Source organism: Salvia miltiorrhiza, chromosome 4, assembly GCF_028751815.1.
Source record: "Salvia miltiorrhiza cultivar Shanhuang (shh) chromosome 4, IMPLAD_Smil_shh, whole genome shotgun sequence".
Classification (NCBI taxonomy): Eukaryota; Viridiplantae; Streptophyta; class Magnoliopsida; order Lamiales; family Lamiaceae; genus Salvia; species Salvia miltiorrhiza.
Window position 1 is genome coordinate 13322781 of NC_080390.1, and position 18137 is coordinate 13340917.

Genomic DNA, 18137 nt, shown 5'->3' on the forward strand with positions numbered 1-18137 from the left:
GAGGCTATTCCCACGCGGACATGTGATGCTAATGTGGTGCTTAAGTTTGTGCAAGAAAACATTCTTTCTAGATTCGGATTTCCTAGAGCTATCATTAGCGATGGAGGCAAGCACTTCTGCAATAAGTTGTTTGCAAAGCTCATGAAGAAGAATGGGATCACGCACAAGGTTGCAACACCATACCATCCACAGACTTCTGGACAAGCTGAGACGAGCAATCGGCAGATCAAAGGAATTTTGGAGAAAACGGTGCAGCCCTCGCGCAAAGACTGGTCCGCAAAGTTGAATGACGCTCTCTGGGCATACCGAACTGCCTTCAAGGGAGTGCTTGGGATGAGTCCATACCGTCTAGTATATGGCAAGGCTTGTCATCTGCCGGTGGAGATAGAGCACAAAGCTTATTGGGCGATCAAGGCTGCCAACTATGACCTGGGCTCTGCCGTGAAGCAGCGCATGTTGCAAATGGAGGAGTTAGATGAGCTACGCAATGAGGCGTATGAGAATGCAAGAATTTACAATGACAAAGTGAAGCGACTCCACGATCGCCGCATTTGTCACAAGAAGCTTTGCCCTGGAATGAAGGTGCTCTTGTTCAACTCTCGACTTAAGTTATTTCCGGGAAAGCTGAAATCTAGGTGGAGTGGTCCATTTTTACTCAAAGAAGTGTTCGAGCATGGTGCGGTCGAGCTATTGAACGAGCACACAAAGGAGAGTTTCCGAGTGAATGGCCATCGAGTGAAGCCGTACTACGAGCACCAGAGCTCGCCGTTGGAGGTGGAGTCTCAAGCTCTGCACAACCCTAGCTGAAGTTCAGCTCTGAAGTCGGGCTGGAGACTCTAAATCTAGCGCTTGGTGGGAGGCAACCCACCGTTGGTTTGTTTTTAGTTTCTGTTTTTCTTAGTTTTTTTTAGTTGTGTGTTTCGTGTCTTTCCTAAGTTTTGGATGCTTTGCGGACACTTTGATGCTTGGTGAGCATGTCTTATTTTCAGCGCTGAAACTCTCATACAGCCGCCAGCGCTGCTGCCACCACCGATGCACTTCTCCACGCTGCCCTTCTCCACTCTGCCATAGCCAGTGAATTCCCCTCGTCACCACCTCGCACGTTGCTTCAATGTCTCCATGCCGATAATCAGGGACGTATCCTCTATTCTTATTTCTTTTGTGCCCTGAGGACATGGCATGCTTTAAGTGTGGGGGGGTGTTTTATTGTGTTTATATTGTCAATTGGGCAAAAAATTGATTTTTCTATGCTTAGTTGTTGGTCTCGAATCTTGCTAATTTATATGAATTTGTGGAAGAGTAGATGGTTTTCGATGCGAGTTTCGGGTTTGTGAATGAATGGTGGTTATTCTTGTTTTACTCTTGATATATGTTTCTTGATTGTGCAAAGAATTTGAGTTTTGTTGCAACATGATTGTAAGTAAGTAAAACGTGATTTGTCCGGTAGATGCTAGAAGGAGTGTTGTCATTGTGATTGCCTACGATCGTATCTTATCTGTGAAATGTGAAAAATGTTGGACGAATTGCCAACCTCAAAATTGCCAGCTCTGAAACATCTGGCCTGTTCTAAAACGTGACAGCTCTGAGTCTCTGCTCCTCTAGTCTAACTATGAGCATGGGAAACCACGTGAAAAGACTTTGGATTACATCCAAATGGTTTTTATTTTGCGAATTATGGCTCAACTGTCGAAAATCTCAAGCACACAAAGTGTGAAAAATGGTGATATTGATTATAAAGGCGATCACATTAGGGAATTCACTTCTAGCGGAGAATTGGGTCTGATCGAATTGCTTACATTACTGTTTTGTTGCTTCTTAAACTTTGAGTTAATTGCATGATCGAGAGAGGTATATTGATTGTAAAATTTTGAATTGACTTTGAGAATGATTGGATGGAAATTAGCATTGTTGAAATCAATCTCTTCCTAAGATTCATATGGATTTTGCTTGAGGACAAGCAAAAGGCTAAGTGTGGGGGGGTTGATTTATGCTTAATTGTTCTAATTTTAGGGGTTTGAATGTGCTCATTGTAAGTTAAATCTTCTGGAAATTGGTGCGTTTTATGGTGTATTTGATGCTTTTCAGGAGATTTAGGTTTTAATGGTGGAAGAGTATAATTTTGGGGATTTTTGGCTAAAAATGGCGTTTTTACGCCAGACCAGACCAGAGGAATCATAGGCCAGAGAAATCAACCACCAGAGAAATCAAGTCTCCAGAGCAGCGAAACCAAGCGCTCCGGATCCAGAGAAGTCATTCGCCAGAGAAGCGAAATCCTAGCAGTCAGAGCAGAGGACTCGAAGCAGACAAGTCCGCTAGAGAACTCGCTAAGCCAGAGAAGTAGCGCCAGAGAACTCGCTAAGTCAGAGAACTCGCTAAGCCAGAGAAGTCCGCCAGAGAACTCGCTAAGTCAGAAAACTCGCTTAGCCAGAGGAGAAAGGCGCCAGAGGAGAGAAAAGCGCCAGAGGAGAGAAAAGCGCTAGAGGAATCAATACCAGAGCGGAACCCATTCCGCTGACAAGATCAGAGAAGTCATCCGTTCCTCTGGCGATAACCATTCCTCTGGCGAGAGCTGCGATTTCCGCCGAGAGGAGAATACTTGTTGCGCGCGTCATAGCTGGAGTTACCTTATCATCTACGATTCTATTCCTTTTAGAGTCCGGCTTTGCATGGTAATTTCCATGGTGATCCAGAAGGAGTTGAAGTCTATAAATAGGGCTATAGTTTTCATTGTAAAAATCATCCAAATTCTTGCCCTAGTTTTAGACGCCATCTTTGCAATCTGTTGGCGTCCGAAGCTTAGGATTTACTTGCTTTCATAGTTGTTCATAGTTTTGAGTTTTTATTGTTCTAAGTTAGATTTCAATTTCGTTTTAGTTTAGTTTCTTGGATTGTGATTGAGTGACACAATTACACGTTCAAGACAATTACGGTATTTCATATTTCAATTCAAGTTATTTTCGTTTAATCATGTTTATGCTTTTCGTTATTGTTTATGTTTTCTTTTCAATTATGCAATTTCAATTATGCACTTTAGTTTCATGCCTAGATTAGAAGTCTTTAAATTTACAAGTATTTAATTTCTTAAGTTAGGTTTAATTCGAGTTGTTTAAATTATTGCCTAGGTTAAGTTTAAGTTCAATTTACATTTAAGTTTAAGTTACGTTTTTAAATCAAAACCTTTACTGCTTTCTTTTACTGTTTTTCCTGCGATACAATTAAAAGCCCTTTAAGACTTTCCTTGAGAGATGACACTGGGTCAACTTACCATCACTAGGATGTCCTTGTTCTATTGCAAGTCAAACTAGAGGTGTTCTAGGTTGAGTCATCTATTTCGGCGTTACCAGTCGAGAATTGGCGCTTCCAATCGAGATAACAAGCAACCAGGTAGAGATCCAACTTGTTCCAGTCGAAGATATCCGGCGGGATCTCAAAAGAATGAAGCCAGAAGTCGCTAGTACGATGAAATGGATTCATATCGAGCCATTCAGTTGGTAATCAAATCTGCCCTCTCACCCGGGACAGATCAACCAATTGATGTTGCACTCTGCGACAAAAGGATTAGAGATGCCAAAGATTTAGTTCTTGGAGCTTTCTCAGGCAATCTCTATGCCAAGAAGATTATAACCGAGCTCTACCCGCAAATCGCTTATACTCTACAGGATTCATCCTTCAGCCGAGCCCTGACACTCTATCAGGACTACAAAAGGAAGGACCTTATGACGAGAGGAAATAGACCATACTCGTTGACTTATCAAGTTTCGTATGCCCTATCGAATTCCCATCACACGGAATTATTTCTGGGAAAGGAATTCATCGAGGTACCAGAAATATTCAAAGAAGTAGCCAAGGCAGTCAATCCGAACCGAGTAGAAATTCCCCAGATCAGGGAAATTGATATCGAAGTCGGAGACAAGCAGGTGCTGAGCCATGATCAGAGTCTCAGATTGGGAGCACCAAGGTTATCATTCCAGGAAAATAGGCTAACTTCAGGGCCTATAACAAGAAGTTTCTCTCATTCATATGAGAGAAGGGCAATTCAGGAAACACCAGTTCCGGACATGAGAGTCAAGTTCAAATGTCCCAAAGGATGGAGAAGGGTTTCCACAAGATTTGATACAACTAACAGGGAAAATCAGTTTCCTTGTAGTACGTTGTATTATTTGGCAAATCCAAGTCGAAGGCCAAGCCGGGCAAGAAGCTGACGTCCTGATTTTAGGACGTGATTTCCTTGACAAATATCAGCCATGGTCATGGAAAGCAGGCGGAATGGAGATCACAATCGGACGCAAAAGATTGATGATCCAATGACAAGTCTATTCTCGATATACATCTCTGTAGGGATGTTATACGAGAAATTCAAAGCAGAATATTTTGCTGCTTATGTGGATTCAGGAGCAGGAATCTGTACAGCAAAACGAGGAGTCTTTCCAGCAGAAGTTGAAGAAGAACTGCCTCGAATTGCGGGAAGGGATTTCTCCAAAAAGATTTTGCTCCTATCAAAGGGAGTAAAACAGACGGAAATATTGATCGGAGGAGCAGGACAGACACCTTGGTACAAGGTCAAGACCCCACCGATATATTTCCATAATACCGGCGCAGATATATTATTCGGGAATAATTTTCTGCAAAACTTCAAGCGGTACACACAGGACAATGAGGCCAGGAGGCTAGTGTTCACAACCAATTGTGACCACAAGATCATTGTGCAAAGGCTCGAAGGAGCTTTTAATCGCTCGATGCCATTAAAATTCCGCAGCAAGCGTGGTGATGATGGCAGACTCCGGAGACCACAAATGAAGGATCAACGGAGATTCAGAGATGTTTTGCTCAAATGCAGGACCGAGGGATTCCCAGATCTCTCCGAGGAGGAAACTCAAATCCTCAAAGTCTCCCTGATATCACACAAAGATATCAAGGAAGAAGAACAGGTGTCCATAGCCGACGTCAAAAGGAGAATCCAGAAGTGTTACCATGAGAATCCTTTGGCATGGTGGGACACGAATCAGCTCAAAGCTACTTTGAAAGTTAAAACTGGAAAGGAGCATGAGTTTGTGAGGTTCAGACCTATCCTGATGAACACTCAAGATCAACAGGATATGAGATGTATAATCAAGGAACACCTTGATTTGAAGTTGATCGAACCAGGGAATTCGCCTTACAACAATCCTGGATTTCTAGTAAGAAATCATGGGAAGATCAAACGAGGAAAACCGAGACTGGTCATTAATTACAAAGGGATTAATGACATTCTTGAGTTTGATGGATACTTTATCCCAAGCAGAGAACACCTTATTAACTGCATCAGAAGTGCAAGGGTATTCTCAAAGTTTGATTGCAAATCAGGATTTTACCAGATTCGCATGGAGGAAGGGAGTAAGAAGTTCACAGCCTTCTCAACTCCACAAGGACATTATGTCTGGAATGTCATGCCAATGGGGTTAGCCAACGCGCCTCAGATATTCCAAAGGAAGATGGATAATCTCTTCAAGGATTATTCTTCGTTTATGTTTGTTTATATTGATGACATTCTTATTGCATCAAAAAACATTCATGAACATGTTAGACATCTGGAGATCTTTGCGGATGTCTGTCAACAAGAAGGACTAGTGCTGTCTGAAAAGAAGGCAGTCATAGCCACCCAGAAGATGGAGTTTCTGGGAATAGAGATCGATGAATCCGGAATAATTCTACAAGATCATATTGTGGAAAAAGTCCAGGGATTTCCAGAAGATCTCAAAGAAAAGAAGCAGCTCCAAAGTTTTCTCGGAGTTGTCAATTTTGCAGGGATGTTTATCAAAAACCTTGCAGAACACAGAAAAGTCTTCAGTCCACTACTGAAGAAAGATGTTCCATTCATATGGAAGGACGAGCATCGAAAAGGTATGAAGAAGTTGAAGGAGATTTGCAAAAATCTCCCAAAACTTTCAATACCACAAGACGAGGATGACCTGGTCCTCTACACCGATGCAAGTGATTCCTGGTGGGCGACCGTGCTCACAAAAATCACCCCTTATGGAGAAGAACCATGCCGATACTGTAGCGGTCTCTTCTCCGATAATGAAGCTGTGCGATGGCACATCAATGAGAAAGAATTCTATGCAGTCAGAAAGGCGTTCAAAAAATGGTCGTTGTTCTTACTGGCAAAGAAATTTATATTGAAAGTCGATAACACTAATGTTAAGGCTTTCTTAACAAAGAAAATAGAATCTAAGCCTGAAAAGGCTAGATTACTTAGATGGCAGGCTGAATGCCAATATTATGATTTTAATATTGTCATTTTGAAATCTGATGAAAATGTTCTTGCAGATTTCTTGACAAGAGATGGAGCCAACTGAGGTTGACTCTATCATGGAGAACCAGAGGCAGCTCCTGGACAACCTGGAGATGCTACAACAAGAATGGCAAGAGTGTTTACTCCATGCCAAACAAGCGGGAAGGATACAAATGGATGATGAATCCAAAGTAACCAACCGTATACGAGAATGCATCAAGAAGATGTTAAATCTTAATGATGCAACCCACAAGCCGCTCCTGTGCGGGATTATGGCTCCCATGATCGAAGCAGGCCTTACCGTACAGGCCGGATTACCTGTAGCAGGGGATTCAAATACCCCTAGCACGAGTCCTAAGGCTAAGGTGTCAAAACCAGATCCTAAAGGAAAAGTTGTTGCTAAGGCTTCACAGCCCGAACCAACATGTCAACCCTCCACCTCTGGGGAAAAAGAGGGAGAGATCAGTCTTAGGCCATTGACGGGCAAATCTAAGATTGATACTAACATTATTGAAATTTCTCCTGTTTGGCAGCTGTACCAGTCCAGATGGGAAAAACTCAATACCAGAAAAGGGCTCAATCTGAACTATTGCCGGGTTGATGTTGCGGGAAAATATCCCCGCATTTAGATGACCACCGGAGCTAATCCTCAGGAGGTCAAAGAGTGGTATGAATTTGGGGCATTAGCCTCAGTTTATACTACATCGCCAACATTTAGCGAAATCAAGGGTCTACCAAGGTGGATCCAAGAAACGGTCTATGATGCTTGGTCGAACAACCAGTCCCTTAACCGGGGAGACGTCCTGGAGTTATATTTCCTTAGTGCAACTCCAGAACCAGTAGGCAAAGGGAATCATGAGGCTTTTCATTTTATTAAGCTTCGGAGACCCGATACGGAGACCTTAAACAGAATTAAGGCACCAGATCACCAGATCTCCATTGTCACAACTTTTACGGAGGATCAAATCTCCACAAGACGTGCATGGGGACTATGGGTCTGTCTCACGGAGATGGACAAAGTAAAGTATCAGTTCAAGTTCTCGCATAACGCAGGACTTGGATCTTTCTTGTTAAATTCAATGACAGGAAAAACTACAAGCTTCGCGGAGAAGGCCTTCGAAGAAAAGAGGCAGACACTCTGGCGAAACAAGATAGCGGGGAGTAAAGAAACTCGTCACAAGTTCTGCAATATGGCTCATCTAGGCCATTGGGTAGACCATATCTGCGCGGAGTGTCCCACGCAGAAAGAACCGGAGTTTGGCATAGGCTTCTTTCCAAAGCCTAACAAGAAGAAGTTCTGGTCGGATGAATATGAGGAGCACAAGACTCCACATGGACGAGCACCTCGGGCACAAAAAAAGTAAGATGCTCGACAAAGAAAAGGGAGTCATGTGACTCAAGACAGGAGGACCACCCACTAAAAGAAAAACGACGAAAGTGGGTGGATGATTTTACAGGCCAACTACCCACTGGCCAAAGTGGGTAATTCTACAGGAGTTCCACTCATCAAAAGAAAACAAAGGATGGTGGAAAAGTTGCAGACTGGCCCCTCACAGCATTATCAATGAAATAATGAAGTATGGGACCAGAAAAGCACCACTCACCGAAAGCAGGAGACAAAGTTGGGTGGAAGATAAAGTAGCTGGACCTCACCAACCATTATCACAAAAGGATAAAGGAAGGTTCAACTCCATGTGAAGACACTAACTAGTGTCGGCAATAAGGGCCGACAAAAGAAGGTGGCCGTCACCATCCAAGCTAGCTGGCCACGAAGAAGGAATCCAAGGCCAACTACCAAGCAATTATAGAGGGGATCAAACCTCTATATAAAACCCAAGCTCTGGAGAAGAGAGATCATCGAAAATTCTCAACACTTTCACACAACACACTCTCTCTCTAGAATTTATCTTTGTATTTTAAATTTTGTTTTTTAAGTTTTTCAAATTCTAGTTTTAGTTTCTTTTTATTTTATGTATACAAGTATTAGCTACCAATGAGTAGCTAAACAAGTTTGTCTACTCCCTTAGGGAGATATTTATGAAATAAATTAAGTATTTTATAATTCCTCTTTTAAATACTACGTTTTACCCAACTTTCCGGTTTAGTAGAATTTTTCTTTTCATTTATCAACAAAAGTATTTGACGACGAAACACAGTGAAGGAGGAGGGTTGCAACCATCTCTTGCGAGTGCGTGGTTGGACGAGAGCCTGGAGGGCGGACGGTCCGTAAAACGCAACGAGAACTGACTCCTGAAGGTGACCATTCGGCGAAAGGTATACTGTTGATTTATGTTTTGAATTATTTCGAAGTGTTACGGAAGCATGTTGGGCCATTGAAATATTTTGCTGATTGAAATTTTGAATTTCATGATTATATGAGGGCTTTTCTGTTTTGATGAAAGTTTTGTTGGGGCTTTGTTGTAATATGAGATTGTTTGGGGAATGAATTGATATTTATATTAGTTTATTTTGGCCCACCCTGCCAAGTGTCAGGGGATAGATCCTTGGCAAGGATGTAGGCAGGGTATCCTCTACCCACAATTTTGACGTAATTATGATCTAAACTATAAAGTGAAATTTGATTAAAGTTGGTGCAATAGCTAAATTATTGACCCAAAAATATATGCAATGTACTCGTTGCAGGTGGACCAACTCAAACTGCGAATAGTTTCGTCCCATCAAAAAGGGGACAATAATTATCTCCCTACATTAAGAATTTTTATGACAAGTGAAAACATGGGATATGATCAAAGAAAATAAGGACCTCCAAGTTCCACCTTTTAGGGTACGTGTAAATAATAAGCTTATATATATAATGAATTAATATTTCATGTATAATTTTGCCATCGAGATGGATCAGGTGATGGTTGCCACAATGCGGTGTGAAGAGATTGTCTTTCGAGAGCTGGGGCTCTTAAAATCTAACCAGGTTATAATTAATTTAGTTATAATCTATTCTTCCAATTACGTTAATTACTTAATGGTATAATTTTGTATTGCACTAAATTCATAATTAACTTAATGCATGCAGGCTTGGTTAGAATTACAACAAAATGCAAAAAACTATCTCGTGAAGGACTTCGGTAAAAGAACAAGCTTAATCTTGGATGCATCTCTCTCCAAGTAAGCTGCTCGGATTAATAATAATTTATATATATATATATAGTTGACATGCATCTTGTAAATCCTTATTTGTGCATATAGTTAAACATAGATATTATAAAACATAAATATATATTTATGAATTATAGTTAAACATAGATATTATAAAACACAAATATAAAAATATGACTTAATATATTAAAATACCCACTTCCATAATATGTCTATGAAAAATACCCACCCCCTAGGGGGTGGGTATTTTTCATAGACATATTATGGGGGTGGGTACTTTTAATTCCACCCAATATATATTTATGAATTATATAGGGTCACTACAAAAAAAGCGGAAATAACGGCGGGAATTACTGGTGGCGGAGCCGCCATCGGTAATTACCGGCGGCCCACCGACGGTGGATGGGACGACCCGTGTTTTTCAAAATAGCAGCTGAAATACCGGCGGCAAGGATGCCGCCGCTATTTACCGGCGGTGGAGATCGCCGGTGACATCCGGCAATAGCACCACCGCCGTCCGGCCAACATTACCGGCGGCGGTGGCGCTGGTAAAATTCTTTTTTTGGGTTTTGTTTCAAATGTTTTGGTTTTCTTTTTTTTTCTTTTGTTCATTTTGTTTTTTTTTCTTTTCCTTTGTTTTTTATTCGATTTTTTTGGTTTTCTTTCTTTTTTTTCTTTTGTTCATTTTTTTTTTCGCTTTCCTTGGGTTTTTTCACTAATCATTCTTCAAATGAATAATCTTAACAAGACTCTTCACTAATCTAGTTTGGAATCAAGAATCTTAAGTAAAATATCTATTAATCACTCTTCAATTGAATAATCTTAATAGGTACTAGACGTGTACAATTGAGTTCAAAATACATTGCAAATACCAAATTAAAATACTTATGGGATATAATCTAGATTGATAAATAATAATAATAATAATAATAATAATAATAATAATAATAATAATAATAATAATAATAATAATAATAATAATAATAATAATAAACAAAATAAAAAATAAATAAATAAATATTTTTTCGACATAAAAATAAGGACGGAAATGAAACCGATTAGTAATGATCGACATCACTTGGATATCATCTCGATATATTCTAAGATTATGAATGTATGTATTGTATATTGAAATAGAGTTTAAATGAATTAATAGGCACTAGATATATCAATAATACGAGTGTTCTGTACTAGTGACCACTCGAAAGAAACTTCAAGGTTAAGCGTGCTTGACTTAGAGCACAAGTAAGATGAGTGATCGACTGGGAAGTTCGTCTAACGTATGCAATACTGTATAAATACGAAAATACTTGTGTGGAATAAATAAAATGAATAAAATAAATAAAATGAATAAAATAAATAAATAAAATAAATTAAAAAAAATACCCGTGGAAATGCGTCGCCGCTAATCACCGACGGTGATCGTTTTCCGCCGGTAAACGAATCACCGACGATGATTTTACCGACGGCATTTCGCCGCCGGTATTCGTTTTTTCGGCGGCCGTCCCCGATTACCGACGGCAAATGCCGCCGGTATTTCCGCGTTTTTTTTGTAGTGGGTTAGGTTCTATGGAGAAATTATTTCTTTTGCGAAATTTAGAAACGTTGAACCAAATCAAAAATTTTAATGAACATACCAATTAATAATTTTATTGAACAAATATTTTGGTTTGGGGTTCGAATCATGGAGTGCGAGATTTTCAACAAATACGTTTGTTCATCAAAATTATTGACATGCTTTGGTCACTGAATTTATTCTTAATTATTGACTGTTTAATTAGACTATTTTAATGGTTCGGATTGTTTTTTTTTTTACATATTTACGTTTCTGCCTTGAAGCTCTCTCTCTTTATATATATGACATGGAGTACATTTTGTCAATTCGAGGGATGAAAATAATTCTCAAAGTTCAACATTTTAAAGAATTCTTTAATTTATGTAGTGACATAATGACTTACAAGTATTTCTTTTCAACCTTGATAGATATGATGAGGAATCTATGAATTTAGAAGAAAATGTGACAAAGGATAAACGCCATTTTCTGATGTCAGAAGCACTAAAGGTACGCACGTAGCCGCGATAAAAATATTACTAGTCGCGTCCAAAAAATATCTATTTCTATTTTACTATTTTTTGAATGTTCAGAAAATATATTTTATCTTATTTTTAAAAATAATTTCATTAATTATTACATTTACAATTTTCATACATTATCATTAATATATCCACAATTTTTCATTTTAATTAGTTCATTAATATATTTTATGAAAATATATGGACGAAAAGAGTATATGCTAGGGTTGAGTTCCAGTACAAATTCATTTAATGTAAAAATTTTAAAAACCTTGCAATTAACGTATAAAGTAATTACACTTAATGTATAAATATACTGTATTTTTGTAGAAATAAATTATCCTGTAATTATGCCCCCTTTGAAATTCGAATCCAGGATCACGAAAGTGCAGATAATTTATAGGTCCAATGCAAATACTTTATAGGTTAAGTTCAAGAGGTTTGTAGTTTGTACGTTAAGGGAAGTTTTTATTTAATCCAATCCCTATTATATATAGAGAGAGAGATAGGGGATCGACGACACACTTCTTAAAACATATAAAATACGAACTAGTTAAAATTTATGAATTTTATGTAGAACACGTCTGAATTCTCTGTGTAAATGTTTGAATTGCGAAAAGTAATTTTTTTGCTACCTATGAGATTCGAACTCAAGACCATGAATTCATCCATCAAGGTGATAAATCAACCGTAGATCTTGATGATCTAAGAGCTAAAAATGATTCATATTTTATATTTTAAGTGGTGTTTTTATTTTAGCCTCCTCCGATATATATATATATATATATATATATATATATATATATATAGGTGTGCTCCAATGAGACCATTATGTTTTGTGAGACACTAAGACCTTCATTTTTAATGAATAAGACATATATACTGATGAATAACGAAATTTTAAATATTTCGCACCCTCCAGGATTCGAACCCTGAGAAAAAAATTCATCCTCTAGGTACAATATCAGCCATAAGATTGATAAAATAAACGCACGAGATCGTGTCTAAGATCTCCCTAAACATAAGAGGTTTCATTGGAGCGCTCCCTTCTATATATATGTACTTCATGATCATTAGGTAAATTTTGATGATCAAAAGACTGAAAATGGTTTTTCGTTCTTATTGTATTTAATACGTGGTTCCTACTTGAACCTCTCCATATATATATATATATATATATATATATATATATAATAGGGTGAGGCACGGTTAAAAACAACTCTTAATATGAACCATTAAAATGTATGAATTTTATGTAGAACACGTATGAATTTATTGTGTATGGAATTCGAACTCAGGACCGTAGATTTTGATAATCTAAAGGCTAAGGATTCCTATTTTTTTATAGAGATGTTTTTATTTTAGCCCACCCCTATATATAGGGTTAAGTACCAAATTCCTCCTATCGATGGCATCCCTATCGCGTACAGGACCATATAGTCAGGATAAGCGTTGTTTACTGCCTCAACGTGGCAAAATCGAACAAATTCTCCCCCTCCCCCCGCCACTTAAATTGACGTTAACACCGTTAGATTAAATAATTTTTTTATTTTTAATTAAGGTGGACCCCTATTGATAGGGGAGAATTTGGTTCTCGGTGCGGTGGCTGGCCTCACGCGGTGCTTCCTTTTTCTCCTTCTTCTTTACCAGCGACAGCGACGATCGTCGGTCGCCGCCTCTTCTCTCTCTGACCTCCTTCGCTGGAGTGGCACAACCTTGTTATCCATCTGGCGGAGAAAGAGAAATGGTTGGCGATGGCCGTCTAGTCCGTCCGACTGTTGTGGCGTCGACGGCGGTGGCACAATCTCATATTTTCTGAGATCTTAGATTGATTTGTAGGTGTTGATTTAATGTATCTTATAACTAATATTTATGTGAAAGGGTGTTCGCTAATTTGTTAACATACCGCAAGTGCACGTGTGCAGTTGTGTATGAGCAAGCAATGTCGTATTCCACATAGATTGATTGTGATTAATTACTATCCTAAAATATTATTATCTATCTGGAAAACAAGTAAAGATGAGTTTGGTTTCAACAAAAAAATAATAATAATTAGAAAGAAAATAAATCAAGCTAACAGAGAATAATCAAATGGAAATAAATTATCCCAAGGTAAAGGTTTCAACAGACTCAGATATCCCAACAGATTCAATTCAATAAACCAAAATAAATTCTTCTAAGATAATCTCAAAGCTAATTTATACCCACTTCCGTGGCATACAAACAGTTGATACAAGCAAGGCTACCAATCCCGGATCACTCTTAAACATACAACTCCAAAAAGTTCCTTGGATTAATGTCTTCACACTTATCTCAACTCTCTCGTGAATATCAACAAATATGTTTTATGTTCTTAGGTCATGTAAAAATTATCATCTTACGATCTCAAATTAATACTTAAGAACATGCTAAAATGGTGCCCAATCAATTAAGCAAACAACAAGCACAAGAACATAAAAATGATAAATAAATCTTGATAAATTGAATCAAATAAAGTCAAGAATCCAAATTTGTTTACTCCTAAAACCTAGGATAAAAATTATTCTAGCCACACATAGACATATGAATTAGAATAAAAACAATGGTTAAGTAACAAATCCCTCCTCCCCCCCCCCCAACGTTGGGGCCCCTATCGCGTATAGGACCCTATAGTCAGGGTAGGCGTTGTTTACTACCTCAACGTGGCAAAATCGAACCAATTCCCCCCCCCTCCCCGCATTTTAACGGTGCTTAACACCGTTAGTTTTTTAATTTTTTTTTAATTTTTAATTAAGATGGCTCCACTCCAAAGGCTAAATAATAAAAAAAAATTAAAAATTCACAAACCACCGTGCACTGCCGTCCCTCTCCCGCCGCCGTCTCAGCACACAAACCACCGTCCACCGGGAGAGGGACGGCGGTGTGTGCTGAGACGGTGATGGTTTGTGTGCTAAGATGGCAGCGGGAGAGGGACGACGGTGGACGGTGGTTTGTGTGCTGAGACGGCGGTGGGAGAGGGACGGCGGTGCACGGTGGTTTGTGAATTTTTTTAATTTTTTTTTATTATTTAGCCTTTGGAGTGGAGCCCATCTTAATTAAAAATTTAAAAAAAATTTAAAAAACTAACGGTGTTAAGCACCGTTAAAACGCGGGGGGGGGGAGGGGAATTGGTTCGATTTTGCCACGTTGAGGTAGTAAACAGTGCTTACCCTGACTATAGGGTCCTATACGCGTTAGGGGCCCCAATGTTGGGGGGGATTTGGTACTTAACCCTAAAAATAATAATGGAATAGATGGACATTCAACAAATAAACCGTAGGAAAATATGTGAATCTTAAGTTCTTGTTCTTGAGATCTTCTTAATCTGTCTCTGCAGCTCTCAGGAAAAGTAGAACATGATAAAAGGTAAAGTCTGGGCTCTTTTCTTGAAGTTTTTAAGGGGTATTTATAGGCCAAGGTGTCAAATACAGTATAGAGCTTAAAATGATAAAAACCCAAAATTTGGCAAAAATGCGAAGAAAATAAAGGATTCAGCAACCAGATCGGCGATCGGGCTCGAAAATCGGTCATATCTCTCTCATTCGAACCCTGATTCGCAATTCGTTTGTGTTCACGAACTTGTATCGAAATGATCTACAACTTGTATTTCAGAACATTCTTCCGAATTCTATTTGATAATTTTTGAAAATTCGTTCAAACAACAAGGAAGTAACAAGTTCTTGAGAATAAACTAATATAAGCTCAAATAAACCATCAAACACACAAAATCCTCATAACTAAGCATCAAATATGATACACCAAGAGGCAAAATGTAACACCCCGCATTTTCCTCTTTTTAAATATTTTGAGATTTATGTTTAAGAGCACTGAGATATAAAAATAAGTTATTGATGAGATAAGATTTTTAATAAGTTGAACTATTATGTTTTCAATGAAGAACTAGTGAATGAAATACTTTGAGGAAATAAAGATGTATAGAGATGAAAGATGTATAGAGATGATGGTTGAACGAGGATGAGGTTAAAGATGTCTTTTCTTTTGATAGTATGTTAGCCGAGTTCTGGCCTTGGAGTTCTGTTTTGGCCTAGGAGTTTGCTATGGCTTGCGAGCTCTGCTCGGGATGCGGGCTCTGGAATGCCATAGGTGAGGCGATTCCTATGGAATTGCCATAGGTGAGGCCATTCCTCTGGAATGCCATAGGTGAGGCCATTCCTCTGGAATGCCATAGGTGAGGCGATTACTATGGAATTGCCATAGGTGAGGCCATTCCTCTGGAATGCCATAGGTGAGGCCATTCCTCTGGAATGCCATAGGTGAGACCATTCCTCTGCCTTCGTCTGCCCAAACAGAGGGGAAGTCATTCCTCTGCCAGACAGAGGGGAAGCCATTCCTCTGCCTCCGTCTGCCCAAACAGAGGGGAAGTCATTCCTCTGCCAGACAGAGGGGAAGCCATTCCTCTGCCTTCGTCTGCCCAAACAGAGGGGAAGTCATTCCTCTGCCAGACAGAGGGGAAGCCATTCCTCTGCCATTCGTCTGCCCAAACAGAGGGGAAGTCATTCCTCTGCCAGACAGAGGGGAAGCCATTCCTCTGCCATTCGTCTGCCCAAACAGAGGGGAAGCCATTCCTCTGCCCAGACAGAGGGAAAGCCATTCGTCTGCCCAAACAGAGGGGAAGTCATCCCTCTGCCCAGACAGAGAATGCATTCCTTTGGCGAGCATTTCTCTGCTCTGGTGCAGAACCTACTTTAGAGAGAGAGAGGTCAAAGCAAGTGGATAAACTTTGTTAACGGATAAGATATTTTATGCAAGTGGATAATTAAAGCATGTGTTAATTATCCAATACTTGATGACTAAGTAAATGGGGTTATATATATATATGTATAACACCTTTATCTTTCATCCTCACCATAGCAGCCGTCCCTTTCATCTCACTTTTCTCTCTCTTTCTCCATCAACACCTTCCATTGTTGGGTATAACCAAAGCTCCATAGATCAATTCTACACCATAGAAAGCTCTAAAATCAAGCATGAAACATCAATATCTCCATTAATCAAAAGCTAGATTGTGATTGAAAGCTTGGTTTCAAGAAGGAGGAGCTATATACTTTTCTCTTCAAACTCATAGAGTAAGCTTCTAAACACATGAATTTACTTATATCTAAGCTTTATGAGCATGAAAATGGAGGATCAAAGCATGAAAACAACTCTTAATCTAAGATTGGTAATTTTCGAAGATTACTAGGGTTGGAAGTCTTTTAAAATTTTTGTCGTCTTCTAACTTTAAGATGGAAAGTATATGCACGCTATTAAGATGTTATTTGTTGGTCATTGAATGAAAAGCATGTTTTGATTTTAAGATATGGTGTATAAAGGTGTTAGGTTGCGTGATGATTGGAAGATAAGATTCATGAAGAGAGTGAGGATTTTAGTATGAAATGAGCCTATGAGATTGAAGTTATGATTGTTGATGGATTAAAATGATGATTAGAAATGTTTGATAATGATTATGATGAATTGGGTTGACAAGAAAATAGAGTATGCTTGGCTATACGTTTAGGATGGACTAGTTGATGAGTTAATTGGCTAGCTTTTAAGCTACTGACTTAATGGTTTTCGACGGGGTATTTGATACCCAAAAATCTTGAAAATTTTATGGTAAACATATATAAGTGTTAGGAACGTTCATGTAAAATTTGAGGTCATTTGAACATCGTCTGATAACCTTTTAAATTATGAGTCTCCAACTGCAACTTTCTACTGGAAGTGTGGAAGAAACTGATATTAGAGTCACTTTTCCAGTATCTTATTCTAAGTTTATGGTTTCCAAATTTTTATATGAACAAGGTGAGCATGTTATATAGCTACCCATAACATTTTAAGTCTTTTTGACAAGATCTACTATTTTTCTAAAATCAAAAATTTCAGTTGCACAAAACTGTCGAAAATGGTAGACTGTAGGAAAATGGTCATATCTCTTAAACCACTTAGAGTTTTGCAACCTACTTTTTTTAAAATGAAACTAGACGTCAAGAGGTTTCAAAAGATATGAGTCCCAAACCCAGGAGAGTTCCGAGGTAAAGCAGTTTATTGCTTGAAGTTGGGACAGAGTATATGAAGTCAAGTATGGTTTTGCACAAAGTACACCTACCTTTGATTTAGTAAATTGCATGTGTTAAAGACGATAACTATACACCTTAGTAATTCATAAAAATGCTAATGGGATACATATATATATATATGTGTTTATATATATATATAACACTTTTTCCGAGTTTAATTTACTTAACCAAATTGGTTCTCTTGAGATATTAAACCACTTAGTAATATCATTAAGCATTATGTGAATTATCGAGTATATATTAAAGAATGTGATATAACCTCATAACTTTAGTTTGTGATTGCTAAGGGTTATCTGGGTTTGTGTATTTAGAAGTCTTTCCTTAATGAACATATTAACTTAAAACTTTGGTATGTGGTTGATAATGAAATCGATGAATAATTAGGAAGTATTATTATAAGAGTGTTTTGGTTACAAAAGAGTGATTAGTTACAAGGAAACAATGAGAAGGGAAGACTAGTACTTAGATGAGAATAGAAAACCTAGTGAGGATTTGTCTGATTGACGTTTATTTTATTACATGAATCGTCTATGCCAACGATGATATCTGAAGACACAAGTCAAGGGCATAAGTAGGATTTT

The 18137-nt window shown here is 38.5% G+C and overlaps 1 protein-coding gene across 1 annotated transcript in view; it reads left to right on the plus strand.

Annotated features, from left to right (window-relative positions):
• Window positions 1-18137, plus strand: part of LOC131023031 (protein ROOT HAIR DEFECTIVE 3 homolog 2-like) — a 79979-nt gene that overhangs the window by 9888 nt on the left and 51954 nt on the right. The window contains exons 2-5 of the mRNA XM_057952569.1: window positions 8915-9056; window positions 9132-9200; window positions 9303-9394; window positions 11369-11447. Of these exons, the coding sequence (XP_057808552.1) occupies window positions 9015-9056; window positions 9132-9200; window positions 9303-9394; window positions 11369-11447 (282 nt within the window). The 5' untranslated portion in view covers window positions 8915-9014. The remainder of the gene's footprint in view (window positions 1-8914; window positions 9057-9131; window positions 9201-9302; window positions 9395-11368; window positions 11448-18137) is intronic.